Raw genomic sequence first — 26,772 nt, 5'->3', positions numbered from 1 at the left:
AAGTTAATGAAGGGTGATATCCAGAAAGAAGTGGTTTATTACATACTAAGAAGAAATTCTTCCCTGTGAGGGTGGTGAGGCCCTGGCACAGGTTGGGATAGTGGAAGATGTCCCTGCCCATGGCAGGAGATGGAACAAGATGGTTTTTTAGGTTTCTTCCAACCCAAACCATTGTAAGATTCTGTGATTTATAGATATAAACCCCCCCTAAGCAGCTATGATGTGTAATGCACAGAATAGCCTTCAAAAATAGCTAAGCATTGATTAGCTAATCCTCCTTCTCATGCATGTGTGTGTTTGTAGGAGTTCTGGCTACTGTGAAGCACAGCCTGCATCATGCCATGCACAAATGTTCTTTAAAGGCTTTCTTGCTCACAGTTTTATGCAAAGAGGCATTCTCAGAATGTCACTCCAAAAGAAACTGCAAACTGAGGGGCAGCTCTGGAATGAGTCATTGTTGGTTTGTGGAATTTCTGGTTTTTGTTGGTACAAATTAACATTTTAAGACTATGCTCATCTCCACGTGGTTTAAAGCTGTTAACTTGTTGCAATCAGTTTAATTCTTGTCATTTCCTTAATTAGTTTTCAAGCTTGGCCTTAGAAAGCAAATGTGCAAGTGATGAAATCACATTGAAGTACTGTGAAGCAACAAAATTACATTAACTGTAATTCTGGCAGCTTGTCTTGATCATCTCCTCCTCTGAACTCCAAACCCTGTGTATGTTGCTCTTCCTCTTCACCTGCATTTCTTTCACAGAAGCATTTATGATCTTGTCAGTCTATTTATAACATAAAAGAAAGATCTGTCCCTGGTAGCTCCACCTCAGCTTGCCTGAGTTCAGAGTGTACGTGCTTGTAGGTAGAGATTCATTCTTTCTTTTGCAGAAGAAACTCTTTCATCCTTTGTGCTCCCACTCAGCTCTAAAGGTTGGCACCCCCAGAAGCTTTAGCATCTCTCTGTAGAGTAAATGATGAGTCAGGATAACAGAGCCACATTCTTGTTTAAAATCATGCTAAGGATGGGGGCAAAGCTCATGGTGAATTAGGTGGCTTGAAACCAGATGAAGCAAAACCAGTTACAAGTGTTCTACACATTTCTGTCTGCTTCATGTAGTTGTAGAAAATACACGAATGCTGACAATGTTATTTGGAAGACCACAAGAAATGGAATTGGGAAAGGAACATGTCCATTATACTAAGATTAAAAAATAATGTTCCTGGTCGATTTTAGTGTTTTACTATTTCTGGTGTTCCCTAGCAGATGTGGCCTGCTTGTCAGAAAGGAGGAAAAAAAAATCTCAAACCCGTAAAATTTCAATCTTTTGATTAGAAAAAGGGACATCTTGGAGATTTTTACTTATTTTCATTTAAATTAAATTCAGCCTTTCATCCTGAAACTAAAAAGTTTTTCTCATGTTGCATTTAGCTGTGGGTATTGGATGAACACAAGAAAGGTCTCAGTTTTGAACTCTTGCAGCTTAAAATTTTCATGTTGTTTTGCCTCTCACTTGGACTTACCTTTGACTACTGTATAAGTCTCCTGTATAAGAACATCTTTATAAAAAAAATGAAATGGAGAGGCAGAACTGTCTTCAGTAACGGGTTTTGAACAATTATCACTGTGAGCTTTTTTATGCCCAGTCTAAAATGGGCACAAATGTCTGGACAGTAGCAGGGAGTTTTGGAGAGTAGCACTGTCATCCTGGTTCCTGCTGGAAATCAGTGCTGGGAATTTCAGCTCTCCATTTTCTCTCTAATGGTGATCACAGGTTGTGGCATCAACATTTCCTTGATTTGGGTGCAGATTTACAGCAGCTTATGTGAACCCCCATGGCAGGGGGGGTGGCACTAGATGGTCTTTAAGGTCCATTCCACCCAAATCCATTCTATGATTTTGTGATGGCTGATAGATTTAAAGTAAAACTGAGCTCTAGCTCAGAACAGCAGACCTTCCTGGGAACTCTCTCATGTCCAGTTCTAAACAGATAACCCTAGTGAAAAAATGATGTCTCATCCTCATGTTGCAGTAAGCATATCCAGAAGGGTTGGTCTTTCTCATTTTGGCCAGAAGCAAAAGAGCAGCTGATCCATGATGTGTTCCATGGTGACAATCACTCAGGTCTCCCTCAAGTGACTTCTCAGAAGGATCTGGTGCCTGTTCTGGCATCAGTACCAGGCACAGTTCAGACTCCCTCTGTCTAGGGGCTCTTACACCATCAACAGAGAGAAGCAGGTGTAGAATTTGGGATATCTCACACAGGTGGATGAGTATTGCAGCCGGGTTTTATGCCCCCACCCTATAAAGATGTAAAAGCTTTTCATCTTTCCTTTCTGCTTTTCTTCAGCCGAAAGTACTCGGTCTCAGTGGAAGGGTTAAAATCTGGCTGCAATATCGCTATTTCTAACCCGCATTTCTGGTGTTCTGACCCACAGTTCTGGTTTGGCATGGTGCCCTCACAGAAGAAATGGCTTTAATTCAACTATTCAGGAGTATTTCTGAATGTTTGCTGTTATTAGATGTATTTAATTTGCACAGTTTGAGCCATATTGCCTTCAGTCAGTAAACATTACAGTAGATGGTAGAAATTTCTCGATCTTGAAGTTATTTTGCAGTCTGGATGGGGAGAAAAAAGCTGTGGTTTCTATAGCAATACTTCACTTGATAACCTGGAAGAGCATGCTAATTCTATAGATAACTGTTTCTCCTTATATAATCCTTGTAATGTGCTGAGCAAATGGTAACTGATGCTGTACAGTGTTATGATTACACATTTAATTTCTTCCAGTTATTCCTGACGAAAAATTAGTGAAGTAAGACACGCATATTGTCTGTGCCTAAATGTAGCTGAGCCCTGTTGGGTTTAGAAGCTCAGAATTCAGTGAAGCAGGCAGGGCTGGGATTCATTCTGATGCTGGGCAGATTACTTGCTGGTTAACAAGCCACTAGCATGTACATCCCCATTTCCCTGCCTATCTCCTCACCTTGAAGCCTAAAGTTTACAGAATGCAGGGATGACTGAAATCTAAATTGTTGTTCTGGTTTCCTTCTGGAACTGCTTGTCACTTTCCTGTTATTTTTAATAATGTAATGATAAGATTTTTTGACACGTACTGTACGTCTTTCCTTCAAGACAGCTGCAGCCTGCCTTGTGCAAACTGCCAGGCTGGCAGGAAGAAAGTGGCATGCAGAAAGCATTGCAGGGAAAAGGTTTTCTTTTTTCTTTCTTTCTTTCTTTCTTTTTTTCTTTCTTTTTTTTTTTTTTTGTCTCTGATAGAATCTTAAAATTCTATGAAGATACGTAGACATTATTTCCTCTACCTGCCTCTTCCACCCCGCAGTAAATTTACTTTATTTTAAATAATTTTCACTGGAATAAAAGGAATATCTTTATTTCATGCTGTGAATTCCTTGCCATGAAGTTAGTGTTTATCTCTTTGAGGCTTTAAGTTGTAAAGGTAATACTAATGAATTTGTAATAATAATAATAAATTTAAAAAGTGACTTCAAATGTGTTTTCAAATGTAAGGCTGAAATCAAGCATTGAAGCTTAATTACAAAACAAATATTGTCTGGAGCATCTCCAACATGTACTGTTGGAGAAAGAGTTGTTCTGCAACCTGAGCTAAAGTTGGGATAAGGAAAATGAGTTAAACAAAAAAGTCCCTAACAAAAAACACCCCTGGAATTCCTGTGAATTCTTTCAGTCTTGTAAATACCAGACCTGTTCTGTGTTAGGCAGGTATGCTGTGTGTATTAGTGTTCTCATTTTGAGGGTCACTCATTCATTCTGTTGTGGACTGATGCTTTCCCTGACCTGTACTTTCTTTTTTTTCTCCTGAGGTACCACTTCAGTCTTCCTGAGTAAATCTTGTTTTCTGCACATTTCACCATTACATGGGTTCAGGGGCAAATGGGAAGTGCTTTGGGTTTAGTTCTTGCTCTTAGGCTTTTGTACAAATAAATGGTTACTTTGCATATTTGCTGCTTTCATTTATGGCTGCGTTTATTTTTCACAGCCTGAGGAAGAGCTTGATCCTGAAGAGAGGGACAACTTCCTCCAACAGCTTTACAAGTTTATGGAAGACAGAGGTAACACTGAATTTTCTTCCCTTTTTTTATCTCCAGTCCACTTCTTCAATGGCACAGCACTCAAAGGGAACTCAAATCCTCCCTGAGGTGTTTTGGTTTTGTTTTACTTTCACAAAGCCTTTTTTATGTTCACAAGGCCTGTTAAATAAGCCCTTGGTTGATTTCTGGTTGTGACAGCCATGGCTGAGAGCTCTGCTGCCGTTAATCCCAGGCTGGAAGCTGTGGAGTCTGTCCATGGATGGTGAAATCCAACCAGCCGAGAATGGAGTTGTGCCATCCTCAAATCTCCATGCACAAACAGGGCAATGGTACCTGAAGAGACAACTTCAAAGATTCTATTTTATCCTGTAGCTAGAACAATAAAATACTGTATTTTCAACTTCTGTATTTTAAACATCTGTCTTTACAGAATTAAGTGAGACTTAGTAAATTAGAATAGTTCAAGTCTTGGCTTCAGAGCTGTATCAGAAGTGCACGTGCTCTGCATGGGGAGCAGGATGTACCTGCTGACTTGGGAGAGCTGCTGTTGCATAAGGCATTTGCATTTGCAGTTGTGATGAGACTGACACTAAAATGGAAGCTTTTATGCTCCTTTTAAAAAATATATTTTCAAGCCTGCAGAGAGATTTGTCTTTTAGAGTACGGTGGTTTGATTAATTTTACTCATGAAGTTGCCATTTCAATTGTGTATTTCAAATACCATTTTCATCCTGCAGTAGCCGTGGTGCGGAGGTAGATTACAGGTGTAACTACTGCCCTTTTCCTTTTTTTTTTTTAATCTTTCTGATCTCCCATCAGCAGTTACCTGAATGATAATTCCATAGAAGCACAGAGTGCAGCAAATGTTGATGGATTTGAATTTGAAATAACCAGAGCTAAGGGTAAAACATAAAGTGCTTGCAGAGTCTGAATATTTGCCCCTTTCTTTTTTTCAGGAGGTTGTTAAAATGAACAGGGAAATCAAGCTGCCTTTGTAAAAGAGGGTCTGTATGCCTTCTAATGAGATGTGATCTGGACCACAGAATCATGCAAGAACAATTCAAAAGCTGTTCAATATTGCCAGTTCTTATCATAGGTTTAGAAATTAAGCATGTATTATAACAAAGTGTTCTGGAGCTCATCCAATATAATTTTGAAGGCCTCCTGTGTATAGAACCAGTGTTTCTGGAGAACAAACTTCCTGAGGGGAATAAAAGGCTAAGTTGAGGGGGAAAAAAAAGAAATCACTCTGCTGCTGGGCTAATCCAGAGTTTTCCTTTCACATTGCCTGTTTCTTCCCACTTTGCTGTTTTCTTCCATTCTCATTCTCTTTCTTAAACACTCACAGACTACAAAACAAGTAGGGATGTCAGAACCTTGTGAAGGCTAAAGAAGAAAGCATTTGTGTGCTGAATTTGAGGACTCAGTCCATGAAATATTCTTTAAGCCAGTTTGTGGATTGAGCAATGTGCAGGACTTTTTCCAGGACTGGGACTTTCCCCCTGCCTGTTTGCTTTTTATTTTCCTTCTCTGTCCTTATAGCAAGATTCCTGTTCCCACCAGATTTGTTCTACGTTCTGTTCTCTCAGTATAAATGTTTTGATTCATGGAATTGTGACAGTATTTCCAAAGTCCTATAAAATTATTTTAATGATTCCAAATATAATGGCATGAAGATGAGGGAAGATATGAAGCAGCAGGGAGGAGGTCTGATACTCTTCCTTGCTGGGAGGATCATTGTCTGCGTATGCAGCCACTTGCCTTAAGTCACTTTTAGTTTCTCCTTTTGCACATAATTACTGTTCTTTATGTCACTGCCACTCAGTTGATTTGAGTTCTTTTTTTTTTTTTTTTTTCCCTGGAACTGTCCCAAATATTCATGTCTGGTCAGGGCCTTGTGCTTTTCCACATTCTGACAATTTGCCTGAGCTCTCTTCCTAATCCAACATCTCTGCTTCTTCCTCGTTCCTTTCAGCCCACAGAGTTTTTAGTTAATCTCTTCACACACTGCTCTATTCCAGCATTCCTCAGGTGTTCTCTGGAGCTTTCTGCAGTTCTGGCTCATGAGAGGAGCAGTGGGATGCAGCCAGGTGGATGGGGGTTAATAAACCTGGGAGGCTGATAAACCACCCAGAGAGAATGATGCAAAAGAGGGTGAAGCCTTAACTGGTGATTGGAATTTCCTGACTTGGGAACATACCTTAAGCCATTAAATACAGATTTTAAAATGCAGAAGAATACTTGTAATCAAATGTGTGCTAAAGGAATGGAAGAAGCAACTTGCTCTTCTTTGGGATAACTTGTTTCTGTTTTATTTTATTCAGGTACTCCTATCAATAAACCACCAGTTCTGGGCTACAAAGACCTTAATCTCTTCAAACTTTTTAGGCTGGTTTATCATCAGGGTGGGTGTGACAATGTAAGTGCTGGATGTTTTCTGTACTGAATATGTCTGTTCATATCTATAAATGGTTGTCCAGGGAAGCTGGGGATGTCCCATCCCCGGAAATGTTCAGGCCAGGCTGGACAGGGCGTGGAACAACCTGGGAGAGTAGCAGGTGTTCCTGCCCATGGCAAGGGATTGGAACTGGATGTTTTTTAAGGTCCCTTCCAACCCAAACTGTTCAATGGTTATAAAAGGCTTTGGATTTTAGCTCTTTTAGCTATTATTCTTTAATGTTCTTATTTAACAAAACCTGTAAACTTCCTTTTTTCTTTTTTTTTCCCCCAAAGATTGAGAGTGGTGCTGTATGGAAGCAAATTTATATGGACCTTGGCATTCCTATTTTGAACTCAGCTGCTTCCTACAATGTAAAAACTGCTTATAGAAAGTAAGTTGTTATATTGGATAATGGTGAAAACACTTCTCCTTTCTTTTTCCTAGTTGTAGCATGTATAATATTCATGTGATTTTTGATAGTTACAGACAGCAGCTGATATTCTTCAGCTAATGAGCAGTTCTGAGCATTTTCCCATGCTTGATGTGGAGGAAAGGAGGGAGCTCTCAGGGCTGTAAGTTCCTGTTGCTCCAATACATCACAATTCCGCTCATTTTTTTTACCAAGAAACTTCCTCTTTCCTTATGGTCTGATGGCATTTCAGAGTACACCAATGAAATTTATAAAACAAGCTTTGGCAGATTCAGTTTTGCAAGTTAAGGCAATTAACAGTAACAGCCTCCTTAATCTTTAGATCTCATATGCATTGAGGAGAATTTTATACCAGTTGCTTTAACTTTGTGAAAGGTGTTGACTGCAAAAAGACATGTTTCAGATTGTATATTTGCATATAATCTTCGCAAAATTTGTAGGATAATGGCTTTAAGGCTAACTGTGTGCATTGCTATGGTGGATGTGACAGTTATTAAATTATAAAATCATTATTTAACAACGACCAAATGCACAAATCTTTTTCTTCTGACCCTCGCTTTTCAGCTGTGTTGTAACTTTTGAATTGGAAACCTTTCAGGAATGACATTTTCCAAGCTCGTTTTCTAAATGAAAATTGTTTCTATTATTTATCCTCCTGGAAGTCTGACAAGAAACAATTGGGCTTTTTGAGTAAAAGGGAAGAATGAGATTCTCTTGACTCAAACCTAAGGAAGTATGGAAATAGGGATGACTAATGACTCAACTCATGTTAATGTCGATGAAGATGACAATATTGAGACTATCCTCAATGGGATTTGAACTGGGCACATGTTGAAGGTCTGTACTTTACAGAGAAGAATGTTTATCCTGGAAAGAGTAATTGGTAAATGTACTAGGTTGCTGTTGCAGTGGAAATGATGATGATGTTGTTTGGACACAGAAAAATGTGTTGTGACAGTGATAGTGTGTTGTAACTTGCATATTAATTCTTGCTAAGAATTAGCAATTCTAATCCTTAATAATAAGAATTTAAGGTAATTCATACCTCTCTCGCCTGTAACTGGATTAGAATGTGTACAGGCAGTTTCCAGAAAACAAGCTGTCATTGCTGTCATGAATTCGTAACTGGATGGGGATGAAGTTAAAAATGTGGAGAGCACCACTGTGTATTCTTTCTCAGCATTTGACTTGAAATTATTTCACTTCAAAATCGTCTCTAGCTTTTATATTTTTATTTATTTGGGTTTGTTTGGTTGTTGTTCTTTTTATTATTATTATTTTCCTGAAGTTGCTGAGCAGGAAAATAGGTTTTATACACTTGAATAAATAGAAAATAAACTTTGAAATGTAAATGGGAGCTTCCTTGTGTCTGTAGGTATCTTTATGGTTTCGAAGAGTACTGCCGTTCTGCAAACATTCAGTTTAGGACCATCCATCACAATGAGCCAAAAGTGGTAGAAGACACACAGAAACACGTGGAACCAATGGAGGAAAGTGTGAAAGAGGAACCAAAAATGCCCCCAACAGAAGTTAAAAAAGAAGCAGAAGAAAATTATTCCAGCAGTGAAAGTGAGAAAGAAGAAATCGAACTAAGATCCCCAAGGGTGAGTGGTTTGAACTGATTTGTGTTTAGTCCTTGACAAAGCCCCTTTGTATAGTGAACAGTTTGCATAATGAGTTTTCCCTGTGGAGCAACTGCATGTTGGAATTGGTGCACTTGTACAAGTGTGGAGTTCTATGAGTGTTAAGTGTTGATTATGTTCTCCCTGGACAGAGTCAGGTTTGATTATTCCTTCATATTCCACACCATGCCTGGGATTTGCTGAGGCTCAGGGATGGCTCAGGAGCTGCTTGGAGCTGTTGTCATCAGAACAGCGAAGCACAGCAGGACAGTCTTGGGCGTGGGTGAGGATTTCCACAGGCACACGGAACCTGGAGCCTTCTGGCAAGGAACAGGAATATCAAAAACCTGCTATGGATCTAAGAATCTAAGGAAGACCCATTTCTCTGAGTTGGTTTTTATCACAGTCTCTCTTCTAATGGAAGAAACACCCAAATATTAGAGTATATAGACAAAAGCAGAGGGAGGAACAATTAAGTTTAGCCTTCATTTGTCTTTAAATGCTGTAGAGGTGAGGGTTGTATTAGTAGCTACATAGATGAGATCAGTTGCCCATCAGCTGGAGGAACACAGACAGTACTTTAAAAGGATTGGAATATGACTGTAGCAGTCATTCAAATAAGCTAAAAGAACATTTTGTGTTCTTTAATAGAGTATGACTACTGAAGGACAAGAATTGCTGCTCTTAAATTGTTCGAGTTCTAAAGATTCTGTTTGACTAAAATGTCATTCTGTTAAAATCCTTCTTGCAAAGCAGCTTTTCAAGCAAATATATGGCCTTATAAGTTAATAGATGAAAGGACATGGTGTAAACACAAGTTGAGACTTCCGTTATATATTATATTTCTATTTAAATAAAAATAGTTGTTCCAAGCTGCATCAGCTTCAGTGAACTTCCTGACATGACATTAGCTTTGTTCTTAGTTTGTTCATTTATTTTTGAGTTGGTTTTCCTTTTAGAGAGCACTCAAAAAACGGATAAAGAAATGTAAGAATTTTTTGTCTTTTTAATAATTGGCTCTTTGTTCTGATGAAAAAGCAATGATCCTACCAAGAGACTTTTAATAAATCAAATGATGAGCCTGTGCTAGATCTCTAAGAATCAGTTGCAGATTATCCCAGGCAGCAACTGCGTGAGTACTCAAAATGCCTCTTAAAAATGGGATACTTAAAAATTTTTGAATGCTGACAAATTTCTTCCAGTGATGTCCACAGGTGACTGTCAGGATTGAAGATGCGGAGGGGAAGATGCCTCCCCTCAATAGTCTATACAAGCACTTCAAATAATGCCATTACTGTAGGTGAACAAGACATTTTGGCCCTTTCTATCAAAGCAACAAGACTAGAGGTCCAAACAAATGTCCTGAAATCCTCCATCAGATAATCAGAAACTCATCCTCATTATTCCAAATGAAGCGGATATAAAAGCTTGAAGGTTTAATTTTAGTATTTTCAAATATTTTCTTGTGTTTACAGGGCTTGCATGTCTCACTTTTGTGCTGAGGTTTGGAGAGGTTGTGGAGAAAGCAGGTGACAGGAGTTGTTAAACTGATCTTATTCCTGTTCCAGGGACGAAGGAGACTTGCCCGTGATGCAGCCCCTGCTAAAAAAGATGGTGAAGAGGATAAAACCCCAGACAAATTAAAAGACAGTAACAAAGAAAACAAAGATGTAGAGGAAACACCTGAGAATGCAGAAAAGAAAGAAAATGAAACTCCACTAGGGAAGAAAAGCACACCAAAGCAAAAAGAGAAGAAAATTAAAAAACAGGAGGATTCTGATAAGGAGTCAGATGAAGAGGAGGACAGGCAGAGGGAGAGGTAAACACTAACTTGTATCACTTTCCTTGTGCCATGATTGAGCTGTTCCCCAGGCAGGAGGACACAGACTTGATCTTAAAGTGTGAAAATCAGAAACCTTATTCACTCAGGCAGGGAAGGGAACATTTTATTTCAGGCTTGTAGAGCCTGCTGTACTTTCTGGAAGCATCTTCTCATGCTCAATGCCAGGCAGTATTTTTCACTGTCATTTTACTTGCCAAGGCTGTGTTGGTGTTTTATCACATCAATACCTCCAGGCACAAAGCTGACCAGGCTGTAAGTCTGTCAGGTGCTGTGAGGATGGGAACAGCTTGGACACACTTCCCTGGGCAGTTAAAACAGAAATGGCAAATCCCTCTTCTCCTCTGCTTTTATTTGCTGATGGCTGGTGAAGCTGCAGGCTCCTTGTTTTTATTGTGTGTCAGATGATGAAGGCATCAAAGAGTTTTCTTTAAGCTGTGTGGGTATTACTTGTCCTCTGAGTTGCTTGCCACAAGATAATTGATCTTTCACTGAAGGCCAGCAAATCTGTGTCATTAAAAGCAAACCAAAAGTCCTTTTTAGTATTTTATTTCTTGCTGATTTTTTTGTAGAGTAATTTCTAATTATGCTAAATTCACCCTTAAATAGGGAAGGAATTTCAGCTAAAAATAGGTTAGATTGTAGTTCTTCAAAATATGTTTGACTGTAATATTTAAACAGTAGCTAAAGGTGTAATAAGAGGTGAATGTATCTAATAAGAGCTGTGCAGACTCTTTTAAGCTTGGGTGAACACTGTTATGATCAAGTTTTTTTCCAATGGAGTAGTGTTTGTGTCCATGAAAGGATCATTGTGATGGCAATTCAATCTTATGTGCAGTTAATAAACTGTAGCATGTTAAGCCAATTGTAAAAGTACCTTTTTTAATAAATAATGTGTCAAAATCAAATATTTCAAAAACTGAAATTAGTTCTCCTGTGCTGTTTACGAGACACACACTAAGTTAACATTTATTCCTCTTTGTATTATCAAAATAGTAATTTAAAAAATAGTCTTTAAGCTTTGAGGTAGTTGTACACTTTATGAATTGTGTTTAAATCTTAATAAAACTTTCTGGATATTTTTGGCATTTAGCCCTGTTCTCCCTAAGTTCTGCTCTTGATTTAAAAAAAATCTGATTCTGAGCAAGCTTCAGAGACAAGACAGGATGCAGCAAATGAATTTCTTTTTCTCTTGTAGTATTTTTCTACCTTGACTATCCCCTTTAAATTTTAAAATATAATTGTCACTAATTAGTGGGCATTTAAAATACTTTTTACTGCAGGGAAGAAATTGAGAACAAAGGGGAATCAGAAGGTGAAGAGGATGAGGAGGACACAGAACCCTGCCTGACTGGAACCAAAGTGAAAGTAAAATATGGACGTGGAAAGACTCAAAAAATTTATGAAGCCAGTATTAAAAGCACAGAAATTGATGATGGAGAGGTTTTATATTTAGTTCATTACTACGGTTGGAATGTAAGGTGAGGATAACAAATTGCCTTTCATTTCTTTGTTCAAAGGCTTGTTTGCAAAAGAAATTTTTGTTTTTAAGGAAATAAAGTGAGATAATTTGGCTCCATATTGAATTTTCAGCATAACAGGCTCTGACTTCTTCACTTTTCAGTGTTGGTGATTTTGTTCATGGCATTGCATTGAAATGTCAGAATATACTTGTATTTTTCCAAGTGTTCATCTGCTTTAGTAATCCCCCTTCCAGGAGTATCCCTGCTATTTATTGTGTCTGTCAGTGTGAGCACTAGCAGACTTTCCTTTAAGGGAGTCATTGATAACAGTGAAGATATTTACAATTAAGTGTATTAATCACTGGAATTTTGGCAACAAAATATATTCTTGTATTGAATGTTAACTGTGATTGTAAAAATCCTTCTCCTGGCAGCCAGTCTTCATAACACTTTATATACTTCTTGTATCTAACTTGTAGTACTCCGAATCCATAAGCAAATTTCTTTCTGTGGCAAGATGAAGTTTGAGTGTGGCAATATTCCCCAAATATTTTTAGCTTCCCTTTACCTTATTATTAATACCTTTAGGAGATTTTGAGGAGCATTAATGAGATTTTCAGAATCTCATCCAGTTTGTTGCCATAATTTAGAAACTTTACCTTTTTTTTTTTTTTTTTTTTTTTTTTTTTTTTTTTTAAAAAAAAAAAAAAAGAAAAGTACATTTTCCTGCTGAGGCATGGTGTGGTGATAACTGTCTTATGTGTATGATGTGGAATGACTGAACCTTCAGAGCTGGCTCAGTCCCCTGAGTGTTCCAGTGCTTTGCTGGTGAGAGACAGGGAAGTTTGTGCCTTCATTCCCTCATCCCATAAGGATCATTTTAATGGACTGGAAATATCATTCACCTTTCTAAGGCCAGATGCTGCAGTAGTTGTAAATACATGCTCTGCTGTCCTATCATGGAATGGTTTGGGTTGGAAAGGAAAGCCCATCTCATTCCAACCTTCCACAATCTCAGGGTGCTCTGAGCCCCGTCCAAACTGGTGATGACCTTTTCCTACCTCATTAATAAATATTTTGTGGAATTCAAGTCTTTTACTCCTCATCTTCAAACAGCATTTTGATGTGCAGTGATAAGAGCATGTTGTCATTCCCTTTCAGGTATGATGAGTGGGTGAAAGCTGATCGGATTATCTGGCCAGTGGAAAAAGGAGGACCAAAGAGAAAACAGAAGAAAAAAACAAAGGTAATGATTTTCAATAAGTTTGTTGTAGCATTGTATTTAACGACTAGCACTGTCCCTGTTTAAAAAAAAATAAAAAAAGTTATCCACAGTCTAGTTTTTAATAGAGCAAAAGGTTTGATAATCAGCAGTGAAACATTAATAAAAATCCACTGTTTCCCCTGCAGAATAAAGAAGATGGTGAAAAGGATGAGAAGAAGGACGAGGAGAAACAAAAATCCAAGCGTGGGCGGCCCCCTCTGAAATCCACTCTCCCCTCCAACACGTCCTGCAGCCTCCCCAAAACGCCCAACAGTGAAGGTAAATCCTGCTCCAGAGGTGCAGGGAACAGCGTGTGCTCCCCACCATTCCCAGCTGGAGCCCAGGGTGGTGTGGTGGCCTGGAGCTGCATGTGAGCTCTGAGGTCTCTGCTCTGCCCCAGCGCCGAGGCCCGGCGCTCCTTCTGCTCGATACAAATTAATCCTTTCGATTTTAATTTTAGCAACACCTCGCAGGCAGACCAGACGTAGCTCAGGAATGTTTGATTCTGATAGAGGATCAAACGGTGAGTGATCTCAGCCCTGTGTATGCTTTGGAGGCTTTTTCAGTACCTTTTTGAAAAGAGGTTTGGTTTTTATTTTTTAGGGCTTTTTAACCTTCTTTTTTTTTGTTGGTGTTTTCTTTTTTCCTTTCTCCTTGTAAATTTTATTGAGTAAGCAGTTGAGCTGACACTGCTGAGGAGCACAGCTTGCTCACAGAAGGGAAGTGACTGTACAAGTCATTCCATGTTCTTCAGCCAGAGCCTTTCAGTCCTGAACAGACCAAATCCAGTGCTATAATGATAGTCTTTATTGTGCTAATTAAGTCCTCAACCTCAATACTCCATCCTCCAGCAGAGCTGTTAATTATACACAAATGGCAGCACATCTTTGGTGTTTCTAAGCCTCTCTGAACAAGAACTGAAGTGAAAACACTGTCTCCTTTTAGTACAGGTCCCTGAATAATCTTCTGGTAATGTACTAATGCTTGCTCTCTGTGTGGTGCATCATTTGTACAATAGTTGAGCAATGAAATGTCCATATTGGGGTTTAGAAGATTTTTATTTTGTGGTTTGGGTTGGGTTTTTTTCTCTGCATGGAGGGGAGAAGTTTTGCTTTTTGGTTTTGTAGTGTCACATGGGAGAGGCAATATCCATGGGATCAGGGGCATATGTAAAATTATTTTTGCTGCAATAAAATGTAATTCTATTGCATTGGCTTATTTGAGAAATAGTGGTAGGAGAATCGTAGACTTCAGCTAAATCATCTGAGTCAAGAGCATCATCCAGATGCTTCCTGAACTCTGACAGCACCACCACTACTGCAGTTTCATAGAAATCTAAGTTAAAAATAAGAACTGTAGCAAGTGTTTTGAATAGTGCAGGATTTTTAAAGTTTAAAATTAATGCTGTGAACTGATGTTGACACCGTAGATTACTGAGAACAGGGGGGTTTGTGAGGTTCAAATAGAAAGTCATGCTGCAATTAATTATTTAGGGTGCTGTTTGCTTCTTTTTAAAATTTTTTTAGACTCTGGCACATCTGACAGTGAAGCAGATGAGTCATCTGAAAAGAATTTGAATGAAGAATATTCTCCAGAAACTTCAGAACTGGAAAAAAGTGAAAAACTCCGTGATGAGAAGCTGGATGAGGAAAACCCAAAGATTTCTCACACGCTGAAGGAAAACGACAGGACTCAAGTACAGCCACTAGAAACACTGAAACTGGAAGTTGAGGAAAGTGAACAAATTGTTCAAATTTTTGGAAATAAAACGGATCAGATGGAAGAAATCAAAAGAGAGGTTGAAAAATCACCTAAGGGAAAAGGGCGAAGGAGCAAGACAAAGGATCCCTCATTGGAGAATGCAAAGATTGCACCAGGAAGCCAGGAAGAGGTGGCAAATGAGTCTCTTACAGAACCTGAAAGGTTAGATGTGTCTTCCTTGGACTGTAAAGATATTTCCAGCACTACTGAAAGTGAAACAGAGCCCTCCACAAAAGATAAGAAACTTTTGAAACGGAAAACATTGGAACAGGCATCACCCGAGAAGAGAAATCGGCGAGAGAGTGAGATGGAAGTGCCAAATATTGTATCTGAAGAGAGGACCAGTGAATGTACAGGAGCAGAGGAATGTAGAGGGCTGAGTGCTGAGGAGTCCCTCAGAACTGAAAACGAGGAGATGCCATCGCTGGTGGCGGAATCGGTTCCTCACGGTCCGGAGCTGAGGAATGACAACTTCCAACGTCCGGCTGAAGCCAACGAGAGCATCCCCTTGAAAGATGAGGATGACACAATGCCTCAGATCGGTCCTGAAACCTTGCTGTGCCATGAAGTGGACCTGGATGACTTGGATGAGAAGGAGAAGAGCAGCAGTGAAGACACAGTAGCAGAAAAGCCTGACCCCAATGCTTCCAACTCTGCCCCCTCTGCCTTAGCCCCCAGCGTCCCCTCGAGCTTCCCGGTGGCCTCTCCCCTGGCCCTCAGTCAGGACGAGTCTCGCAGCATCAAGAGCGAGAGTGACATGACCATTGAGGTGGACAGTGTGGCAGAAGAGTCCCAGGAAGGGCTCTGTGAGAGCGAGTCTGCCAATGGATTCGAAGCCAGCACCACGTCGAGCAATTGCAGCATTGCCGGGCAGGAGAGGGAGGTGGGAGAGAAAGGTGAGCGTTTCCTGGAGGAGTCATTCCCTGCTCTGATCCTTGCTGGAGACTGGTGTCACTTGGCTAAAAACTGCTGGTCTGTTTCGTCTGCTGGCTGTAGAATCACAGAATGGTTTGGGTTAGAAGGGACCTCAAAGCCAATCTTGTTCCAGCCCCCTGCCATGGGCAGGGACACTTTCCAATATCCCAGGTTGCTCCAAGCTCCATCAAGCCGGTCCTGGAACACTTCTAGGGATGGGGCAGCTACAACTTCTTTGGGCAACCTGTGCCAGGGCCTCAGTGTAAAGAATTTCTTCCCAATATCCCACCTAACCCTGCCCTCTGGCAGCGTGAAGCCACTCCCCCTTGTCCTGTCACTCCAGGCCTTTGTCCAAAGTCCCCCTCCAGCTCTCTTGGAGCCCTTTAGCCCCTGGAAGGGGCTCTGAGGTCTCTCCAGAGCGTTCTCTTCTCTGAACAGCCCCAACTCTCTCAGCCTGTCTGGTTTTCGATTTTTTTGTTGCTTATAAAAAGAGCTTTTTAGTAGCAGAAGTATTTGAGGTGTCTTATGTTTTATTTTTGTTCTTTTTTTTCCTCCTCTCACAGGTCAAAAAAGACCCAGTGACAGCAATAGCGGAACACTGGCAAAAAAGCAAAAGCGAACTCCAAAGCGAACCAGTGCTGCAGCCAAAAATGAAAAGAATGGAACAGGTATGTTCCTGCGGGGAGGGGAGGGGGAAGGTTATCCTGTCCTGGAAATATCTGTAAGAACCTACTGTTCTCATGTTACAAATCATTTCCGGTGGATGGGGCTTCCTTCTCAAGTTTTTTCATTTTTATTCATCATGATTGTTGGTGGTAAACTGGGGAGGAGTTCTGAGCTCTGCAGGAGCAGTGTAACTGGGAAATCTCTTGGTTATTTTATATTACTTTCTTAGGAAAAAACCTCTAAATTATTATCTGTATTAGTAGTTACTACATATTTACCATTATGCTGATTTTTAAATATTGGACTGGTTATGAATTTGGGAGAGGTCACATCTAAAGTCTTAAAACAGGTGTTTCTTCTGCGAAAAATGTCAACATTTTTGGATGCTAAAGAAAAGCTTTTCATCCAAAGGAATCTTGTCTAGTTTTTCTCTCAAGAATCTGACTACTTTATAACTTGCTATAGAAATCTGGATTTTTGTGTTTCTGTAGCTCATTTTTCAGAGAATCACAGAATGGCTTGGGTTGGAAAGGACATTAAAAATCATCTTGTTCCAAGCCTGTGCCGTGGACAGGGATACCTGCCACTATCCCAGGTTGATCCAAGCCCCATTTAACCTGGCCTGGAACACTGCCAGGGCTGGGGCAGCCACAGCTTCTCTGGGCACCCTGTGCCAGGGCCTCACCGTCTTTATTATACAGAATTTCTGTCTTACATCCCATCTATCCCTGCCCTCTTTCAGCTTAAGGACATTCCCTCTTGTCCTGTCACAAAATTTTTGACAATCATTGCATGAATGAATCAGTGGTTTTGGCTTTGTGGCAACACCACATTACATTTCTAAATATCAAACTAAAATAGTAATTATCTGATACACACTATTCAGATATATTTAACATGCCTGTGGAGAACTTGGCAGTTGTTGTGCGAATCTAAAATATTTGAATATATGAGCTAAAAATTTTCTGTTACATGTTGAACTTCTGTTGTTTTAGTCATGTTTCAGAACTGTTCCTTTAGATGTGTAAAGCAGTTTGATAACTAAATACAGTCGTGCTACCTACCCATAGTGATACAGGTTTAATCTGTAAGAAAAGGGTTTAGATTTAGAAAGCTAAAATCGGCAATGTAAGTTTATCAGTGCTGTTAATATTCTAACTGTGGTGAGTTTATTATTTTTGTAAAGAAATTTGGCTATTACTTTTTAACCAGGCCTAGTCATCCCTTGAATTCTCCTGCATCAACCATGATTATTACACTTGAGAGTTCAGTGCATGTTGTGTCTGATCAGGTTATCCATGGAATCTGAGATCATTATTCCTTAGGTGTGATTTGGGATCTTCTGAGCAAGAAGCAGCAGTTTTTTCTTAATCATTGTTTCTTTACTATAACCAAAAGTTTTTAAAATGTCAGTGTGGAGGTTTTAAGTCCTAATTAATTCTTTTTCCTGCAGGACAAAGCAGTGACAGTGAAGACCTCCCTGTCCTGGACAGTTCCAGTAAATGTACTCCTGTCAAACACATCAATGCCTCCAAACCACAGAAGATTTCCCGCTCCCCTGCCAGAGTGATTTCTCCTCACATCAAAGATGGAGAGAAGGACAAACACAGGGACAAGCACCACCACCAGAATGCTTCGCCCAGAGTGTACAAATGGAGCTTCCAGCTCAGTAAGGATTCTTTAAATGACTTGATTACAGGGGAATTAGTGAGAAAATTTGTTCTGAAAGAAAAATACAGAAATTTTGGGGTTCTAAATTAGGTGTGGGCCTTTTCTGGCATAGTTATGGAAATGTCTTATCTTCCATGCTGTGTCTTACATCCTCTTAAGAACTGCATTCATTTGTTTAAAATCACCTTGACAAAGCAATTTTTTCTTTTCTTTCCACTTACAGATGAACTGGACAATATGAGCAGCACTGAAAGGATCTCCTTCCTACAAGAAAAACTCCAGGAGATACGAAAATACTACATGTCCTTGAAGTCAGAAGTAGCAACCATAGACAGGAGAAGGAAACGATTAAAAAAGAAAGATAGAGAAGGTGAGGTTGAGATTTGCTTTGTGTTTAATGAGGAGTTAATTTGTTTGGAAATGCATAACTCACAGCAAGTTGAGTTTAAATGATGATATTGTAGAAGAAAGGAAGATGTTAGCATCTGTTGCATATTTAGAAAGAACATTTGGGGCTTTTTTGGAACTTGAACCTGACAGAAATGTTTGCTGACTCTTTTATAACTGTGTAGTAGAAACTTGGACTTCCTAGTGCAGGTGTTCCCATTGGACTCATCTGAGTTACCTTTTCAATTTTGGGTAAGGCTAATCCTGTGTCTGTGAATACAGCAGTGAAAGCAATTGGCAAAACCTCTGTATCAATTTTTTGAGCCTGTGCTGCTGCTTTGATGTCTTTTACACAACCTACTAACCAAGGAAACCTTCCTTGGGAGCTGTACTTGGATAACCTAATGCTGATGTACTGTTCTGTGTGTTCAGTGTCCCATACAGGAGCATCCATGTCATCTGCTTCTTCAGACACTGGAATGAGCCCCTCGTCATCCTCTCCTCCCCAGAACGTGCTGGCTGTGGAGTGCAGGTGATAAACATTTCTCTGCCTTGCCAGCAGCTCGCTGCCATGGACATAAACCCTGAAATTCAGCCACAGAAAGCACTCAACTGGTTGGACATTGCCAAGTATATCCTGTACACACTTCCACTGCTGGACTGTACCTGTTCCCCCCTCCTACCCTCTTCTTTTGTTTAATTTACTGTTCAGAGAACTTAAGCTCATTGGTAACTGAAGGTTTGTAGGCACAACGTGACATCCTTGTCATTGTGTTTGTTTTTGTTTCTTGTTTGTTTCTTTTTGTTATGTTTCGTTTTCCTAACACAGAGAAAGGGCACTTATCAAATTTGCAAAGTTATGTCCAATGAAGCATTCAGGTGTTCTAGGGTGATCTTAAAGAGAAAAAAAAAAAAGCAAGTGCACCAAGCAGACATCAGAGTATTATCCAAAAGAACTGAGTAACTGCTGCACTTTCACCGAGCTGTGGGTAACTCTTGGTGAGTAGTTCCTCTTTGTGGAAGCACTTGCTATACAGAACTGCCAAAGTATGTGTTCAGCAATGTGCCCAGTTTTAAAGCTGTAAATGGGACAAAATAAATTGTGAAAGGAAGTGTAGTTGACTGAAAACTACAGTTGTAATAAGTCTTCCACTTTTTATAGGATTTTTGAGCACACAATTATGCAAATGTTTTAATGTTTATTAATGTTTACAGTGGAATTGTGAATAGGTTTTCAGTGGACTATCTTATCCCTTGACAAAAATATTTTGTCTTTTTTCTATGTAATTTCAGAGTTTTTATTTTGTTACAAAAAGACGAAAAATGAAATATATAACAACAATGAAGTTATTTAACAAGATTTCTAAAGCTGAAATTTTTGTGTAAAATAAGGTATCTTGCAACTTGTTAAATATATTTATTCAGACATTGGATGTTGTATTTTTATGTATTTTTTAAAATATTAATAAAATTGGAAAAAAAAAATTCTAGGTTAGTTCACTCTTTGGACAAAACATCCTTATCAGTTCTGGCTCTTCAGGAGGAGTTATCCAGTAGCCAAACCTGTACTTCCAGTGGGTCTGTCTACATATCCTCCACCACACAGATCTGCCAGCAGGCATCTGGGTTAAAATCAAAATTGATTTGGAAACTTTGGCAGTCCTAATACTTAAACTTTGTTTTGGAGGAACAAAATTTCTTGGGTTGCCCTTAAGATGCTTTGTCACAAGTTCTTGTGTTTGCTGTACTGCCGAATAAATTTATATCTCCCAAAGTTGAGATGCACCAATAAAGTAAAAGCGACTGTGTGTGCTCTGCCTGTGGATTGTCCCACGGGCAGATGCAGTTTGTAAATAACTCTTCCAAACCCATGTATTTAAAGCAGTTTGCATATACATTATGTATAAAAAGTGATTTTTTTAAAACGATTTTTTTATTCATGTTTGTACATTGAAAGGGGGCCTGAGCCCCTTTTTCTGTGTTTAATATGCTGTAGAGTAATAACATAGATGCTCTAGACTGTATATCAGGATATTCTGGTTCCACACGGCAGAAGGTCAGGAGGAAACACTAGTGATGGCGTAGCATTACTAAAAGTGATGTTTCTTGAGATTTCATTTTACAACATTTGTCAACTTGTGATTCCAATTCCTTCCATTTTCGCAGAAAATTAAAGAAAAAGTACTCTTGTAAATGCACTTTTTCTGTCTTTTCTTAAGCAAAGCAGAACTATTTCAATGTAAGATAAATATGGAGCTCACTAGACAGCGCTAATAAAGGCCATGTTTTAAACATAGGCTTTATATTCTATTTTTATTTAAGTGACTGTTCTTGTAAATGTCTGGACTTTACCCTAAATAGGAAAGTAAATCTCCATAAATTACTGTAAAGACTTTTTTTCAGAGCTAACTTTTACTTGTTAATCTTCTAATAGCTATGAATAAAAAGCAATACTCATTTAAAAGGAAGTAACCTGGGTCACATGTTTAATATTTGCAGAAGCAATCCAAAATCCGGGGGAATAACAGGATCATTGACATCTTGTGCAGATCTCTGATATCTAACCTGTGTGCACACTGTTGAGATCTTAAACAGGCACAGAGGATGGAGGAGCTGCTGCCTTGGCCTGGATGTTCCCCTCGTGAGCTGCTCCTGTCTCTTAGGAATGTTTAAAACCCTGCTTGGAAGGCTCCAGGTATGCTCCCATGGAACATGGAAACCCATTCCAGCCCACTGACAGGGAGAGCTTCCTCTCCCACCTGCTTCCCTCACACTGCTCACCCCAAAACCAACTGCTGTTACTCTGGCAGAGCACTAAACCTGCAGGAGAAGATGCACTTTCTGCCAAGCCACTAGCAAAGCCTCCAGTCTTTCACTGATTTCCTGGTTTTATCTTTTTGGGATGGAGCATATCAGATTATTCAGTAAAAGTTTCCTATGGTGTTTAAAAATATCACAGGGACAAGAAAACTAGCTGGCATCATTGGGTTGAAGATGAAATAAAAAAGAAACCCTAATAAAATCTATGATTTCTAACTCTACAATAATCCCCTTGTTGATAAAAATTCCAAAGTATCTTTCACTGGCTGAACGTTTATCCTGTTGAAGACACAGTTATTACGATTATACAGAATTGGGATTTTTTTAAAATAAGAGATCAGGTATTGTGTTTCTGAGACCAAGCAGAAGTAAAGCATCCTCTTGGCAGTTTTTGTGCTGTTCTCCTGCCTTCTGATCTCCTACAGGTTTTCCTCAAAATCGTACTTATTTCAAGCTTCATTAGGAGATTAAAAAATAAAAATAAATATACGGGATCCAACACTGTTAAAAAGAACAAAGTTGTAAGAGAATCAGACTCTTCCTTCATTTCCTACAATTGATACAAAGAACTGCTGTCCGGCGCCTTATTTTTGTATTAGCAAAACTCTGAACGGTGGAAAAACTCAGAATGTTTCCATGCAAGGACATAAGGTAAGATTCGTTTCCTTACTTGTTTTCATTTTCACTTTATTTCCATCGAGTGTATCAGCTACATTTGCACTAATGAGTTTTTATTTTCTAATGTGAAAGTTTAGCAACACCCAGTTAAATCCCTGCTTGGTTTTGGCTCCTCCATCAAGTTGCTGGTGGCTGAGAAAGTTTCTCCTGCTTAATCAGCCGGAACAGATGAGGCAAGAGAAGCAGAGTTGTCAGAACAATAATAACAAGTCATTGTTTTGACAGAGGTTAAACAGATTTTTCAGTAGTAATTATCAGTGAATGGAAAACATAACAAGGGCAAAGAAATGTGTGTCTTCATGAAGGATGATGTATCTGACCTTCACAGGGAGCAGCAAAGAAGGTGAATAAATCACTGTTTGTGCTTTTGTGCATGTTTCAGTCTAATTTTTTAAAAGGTGCAGAATTAGCATAGACAGAAATTTTTTAAATGGCTACGTGTTCTCATTTTTTGTAGGAGGAGCCATGAAGAAATGGCTACCAAAATTACTCAGGATGGCTTTGATGTGGAGCTGGGAAGAGAACCTGAATCTAAGGACTGTCAACTCCTGTGCCTCAGTCAGAATATCCACTGCTTCTCTGCAAACAGGTTTGTCAACCAGATGGAATATTACAGTAAAAAATTAATGCTTTTATAACATGTTGGTTTTTTCCCCATTAAAAATATTCTTGGATAGCTGAGGCAGCCAATGGATTTTCTGGGCAGCATTTACTGGAATTCTTTTACAGCAGTAAATCTAAGAAATGCTGTTGTCTTCCTTTTAAGAAAAGAGGTTTGGTTTGATGGCTTGAAAGAAATCTGACATGAACCAGATTTAACAGCTGAAATAAAAGATTAATGTGTTCACAAAAGTATGTTGAGCTGTTTACTTCACTGTGCCCCTGCCTTTGCAAAAATTATGCACTGAAATCTTGGTTATTTTTCCTTCTCTGGTCTTGGGATTTTATTATTTGCTACAGTGTGCAGGATAAAGGCTCTGGAGATGTGGAGGACATAATAAAACAGTGGAACCAAAGAGGATGTTGCCAGAGGCTGACTCACTGTAACTCCAGGGCCAAGGAAAATGACATTTTATAATTAGCTCACACTATTAAGCTTGCTCTCAAATTTTGAGAAAATCTGTCATTCTCCCATATTACCAAATAGGATGGGATTTTAAGAGGTCTCAGAGTTTAAAATTATTCACCTTGATCAGTTACCACTGAGTAGCTGGGATTTACTTGGGGTCTTTTGTTTGCTCTGAAGATCTGTGAGTTCCCCAAATTCCACAAGTATTTATTTGTCCCATCCATTGCTTTGGGTGGATATGTAAATTAATTTGTTTTTCGTGGGTTCCAGTGTTTTTGGTCTGATGGTGTGCTTGTTTTAATGCCAGTGAGTGGTGGATTTCATGGTTACCCACAACCCAATGACAAATACTCACTGTGCTGTCATTTAAAGAAGACTGGAAGGCTAAAGCTGCCAGTTGTGAAAGCAGTTTTTCTAAGAATAGGACTTGTCTGGTGTCTTCTTTGTTTCGAATTACCTTTGCTATTTATGCTGTTGTTCCTGCTCTTTCCCATTTCAGAGCAACCCTAAATTCTGCCTCAGAGCAGGTTGGTTCTGCTTCAGCTCTGCAGTTGTTTATATTGGTTAACACCCTTGTGCTGCTGCTTATCCCACACCAAGAGTTTTCCAACATGAGAACTGATCTTGTTTGATGCCACTTGGCCTCAGTGCACCAGCACAGCTCCCTCACTGCAGTAACCACGGCAGCTTTGCTTCACATTCCCTCCTGCAGTGTTTGCCAGCACAGAAAAGCTGCCCTGGAGCTCTGCTGCAGCTGTGACAGCCTGCAGGGGGTTGTCACTTGTGTATTTAACCCTCACTCTGAGCCTGCTGTTGAGGGATACACTGCTCTGGGTTGGTGCTGTGAGTCTGGTGATTCTTTTGAGAATCTCTTGATTTTCCTGCTGTTCTGAGTAACCCAGCCATTTCCATTCCAGCACTGTGGTGTCTTCAGCGGTTCCTAAACTCCTCCTCTAATCCCTCATCTGGGTACAGCTTGACCTAATTTACCATGCTCCTGCCAGCTATGCCAGTTTCATAAGGAGGGGTAAGATGTGGAATTTGTATGAAATACTCTGCTATATTGCACAAGAGTGTTGTTTCTTTCTGTTTTAACAAGGCACTTGTTTATGTGGATGTGTAACTTAAAACTGTCTCTCTTGATGCTCCTTTATTTCCCTTATGAATAAATAAAGCTATTTTAAAAGGAAAAAAAGAAAAACCTCAGCCCTTGATTCCTTCTGCTGCCCACCCTGCAGGTGACCTCTGTGTGCCATCTCAGTGGCATGGATGGAGGGGCAGGGGCTGCGCTCAGGTGGGCAGGACAGTCCCTCTCTGATAAGGCATTGTTTTGGCAGTGGAACCAGTGAGAGGTAGAATTTTATGTTGGTCTGTGCAGGTATTTGTGATTAACTCAGAATGTGAGAGCAGCCCCACTTAATCCTGTGGGAATAATTATGGAATAATGTTATCCACAGGCAGTGCAGGAGGGAGCTGATTTTTGTGGCTGTGGTTTGGCTGCTGCTGTTCTTGTTTCCTGCATTTCCTTAGGAGAACCGTGAACAGTTGATGAGAATGTGATTTCTCTTTGGCTCAGAGGCACTGGGCAGCATCCCCGTGCAGGGTAACACCTCTCTGTGCCTTGGAACAATCAGCTGATGTTCCATTCAGCCCAGAGCTGGTTTCATATCAAACTTTTACTGTTGGACTGTCCCAGTGCACAGGGCTGACACTGCTCATCCCCTGCAATGTCCTGCCAGCCCCAGAGCCTTGCTGGAGCTGGGGATATGCAGGCAAGCAGTGAAATGTGTTGTCTTTTCTTCCAGATCTTCCATAAGACATTTTCTTACGTCTCTGGAGAATCAAAAAGAGTTGGATTGAAAGGGACTCTTACAGATCATCTACTTCCACACCCCAGGAGTATCTGCTTGTGCCCCAGCAGTCTCTGTGGTCTCTGAGTACCCCCAAGGGTGACCCTGCCCCTTTCCTGGTGCCCCAGGATCCATCCTCCAAGTGTCCTCTGGTGTGACCCACCCCTGTGCCTTTTGGTATATTATGGCCATTAACACAACAACAGTTTAATCTGAAGGAACAGTCACTAATGTACTTCCCCTGATCTAATTCCAGTTGTTGCTGTAAAAATGTTGTAAAGTGCATTTTACCTGACATTTATTATGAACCTGCTGCTCCCTGACACCAAAACACAAAGGAGTGTGAAGTTAAGGTAAAACATAACTTTAAATACCCTCCCAATACAAAGCAGACTTGTAACTTTTTGAGTTCTTTTCATGCTGTCCTCTGCAAATTCAAGGTACAGGCAAGATGCAGTTCAGGTGTCAGAGCGTTTAATTGCTTTTACAGCTTTTAGAGTTTGGGCCAAACTCATTCAAGGAATTTTGGAGCTGAGCTTGATGGACTCCCTAAGCTTTGAACTGGATTCCTCAAATGCCATGTGCGGACTTCCCAACTAGCTAAGAGAAAATGCTGAAACAGGAGCTGTTGCTAAGCTCCAGTTCCCAGAGTGGGGAATGCCATAGCACAGAGGATTTGCCTCCTTGCTCTGAAGCCACAGCCACACTCAGTGCTTCACCCACACTCCCTGACACAGCACTGCAGTCACTCCTTTTCTTGCCTTCCAACAGAGCTCAGCAGTTGAAGCTCTCAGCAGGGGATTACATAAATTGGGGCTTTGCTTTTATCCTGGACAGAATTCAAGGAAGCCTCTATTATAATCTTCCAGCTGATTGATCTGATGGCTGTGCCAGCACTGCTGCTGTCCAGGGCACTCTGGAGCAAGGTTCTCATTTGACCCTTCTTGCTGAAATCTGTTCTGGTTTCTGTGGGCTGAGGAATAATTGTGTGTGCTTCCAGCAGGAAGGATCCGTGTTCCCGTCGCTGCTGCGGCGAGCATCTCCTCCAAATGAGCGTCTGTTTACCAGCTCAGTTTCATTGAGCTGGTTTTTGGCCGGCTGCCTTCCTACTCCCTCCCCTCCCACCTCCACTTTGGCTCACTTTTTCCACAGCTTTCTCAGTAGTCCTTCCTCAGCAAATTCCCATTTTTCACCCTTTGCTCCTCCTTCCATCAGAGTGGGATCCATTCCTGCACCTATTGTGCCTCAGCAAGGTGATTCACCTCCTCTTGACACCCCTTAACAGCACTTAAGAAAATGCTGTTGTCTTTCTGTTAGGATCCAGAGTAAAACCATTTTTATCCTATTTTTATCATTTATTTTTATCACTGGGATGCTTTACATGGATGCATTTTATTTCCAAGCTCAAATATATTTGTGTCATCTGTATGCAACCTGTCATCTGGATTTGAAAGACCACATTTTTGTAGAGAAACAAAGCTTTGACAAAACTGGCTATCCAAACCTGAAAGTGGGTAACTCATTAACTGAGTCCCTCTAAAACTTGCTTAACCTTTTTTTCAGTAAATCTCTCCTAGTAAATATATTCCTTCCTCCAAATATTGAAATGAGAGAAAAACATTATTTTTATAACCCCTCTCACTTCAGCCCCAAGGTGCTTTGTTCAAAAAACATGGAAATCCTCCACTTCCATTAGTTAAACTCTTCAAGAACTTTGCTGAGCTACTCTGTGCACATGAAGATCCAGTGGAAAATCTCAATCATGGATTACTTTCAATTGTTTAACAAAAAGAGAGCTGCTTCAAGGAGCATGTATTATGCATGTAC

The 26,772-nt window shown here is 40.0% G+C and overlaps 1 protein-coding gene across 2 annotated transcripts in view; it reads left to right on the top strand.

The window, feature by feature from the left end:
- ARID4A (AT-rich interaction domain 4A) overlaps positions 1-20,996 on the top strand; it is a 46,680-nt gene extending 25,684 nt beyond the window's left edge. Inside the window, exons 12-25 of one of the 2 annotated variants that reach the window (XM_066189043.1) lie at positions 4,018-4,090; positions 6,394-6,488; positions 6,803-6,900; positions 8,315-8,543; positions 10,130-10,380; positions 11,685-11,882; positions 13,026-13,110; positions 13,275-13,407; positions 13,589-13,651; positions 14,655-15,785; positions 16,368-16,472; positions 17,924-18,139; positions 18,365-18,511; positions 18,961-20,996. In XM_066189043.1, coding sequence (XP_066045140.1) covers positions 4,018-4,090; positions 6,394-6,488; positions 6,803-6,900; positions 8,315-8,543; positions 10,130-10,380; positions 11,685-11,882; positions 13,026-13,110; positions 13,275-13,407; positions 13,589-13,651; positions 14,655-15,785; positions 16,368-16,472; positions 17,924-18,139; positions 18,365-18,511; positions 18,961-19,064 — 2,928 coding nt within the window. In that variant the 3' untranslated portion in view covers positions 19,065-20,996. The remainder of the gene's footprint in view (positions 1-4,017; positions 4,091-6,393; positions 6,489-6,802; positions 6,901-8,314; positions 8,544-10,129; positions 10,381-11,684; positions 11,883-13,025; positions 13,111-13,274; positions 13,408-13,588; positions 13,652-14,654; positions 15,786-16,367; positions 16,473-17,923; positions 18,140-18,364; positions 18,512-18,960) is intronic. The other variant, XM_066189044.1, reaches the window with a different exon arrangement.
- Positions 20,997-26,772: the final 5,776 nt, after the last annotated feature.

Source organism: Chamaea fasciata, unplaced genomic scaffold (assembly GCF_029207755.1).
Source record: "Chamaea fasciata isolate MVZ Bird 193981 ecotype frontalis unplaced genomic scaffold, bChaFas1.0.hap1 SCAF_7, whole genome shotgun sequence".
Taxonomy (NCBI): domain Eukaryota; kingdom Metazoa; phylum Chordata; class Aves; order Passeriformes; family Sylviidae; genus Chamaea; species Chamaea fasciata.
Note: the sequence above shows the minus strand (reverse complement) of the source record. Positions and strands in the feature narration are given on the sequence as shown.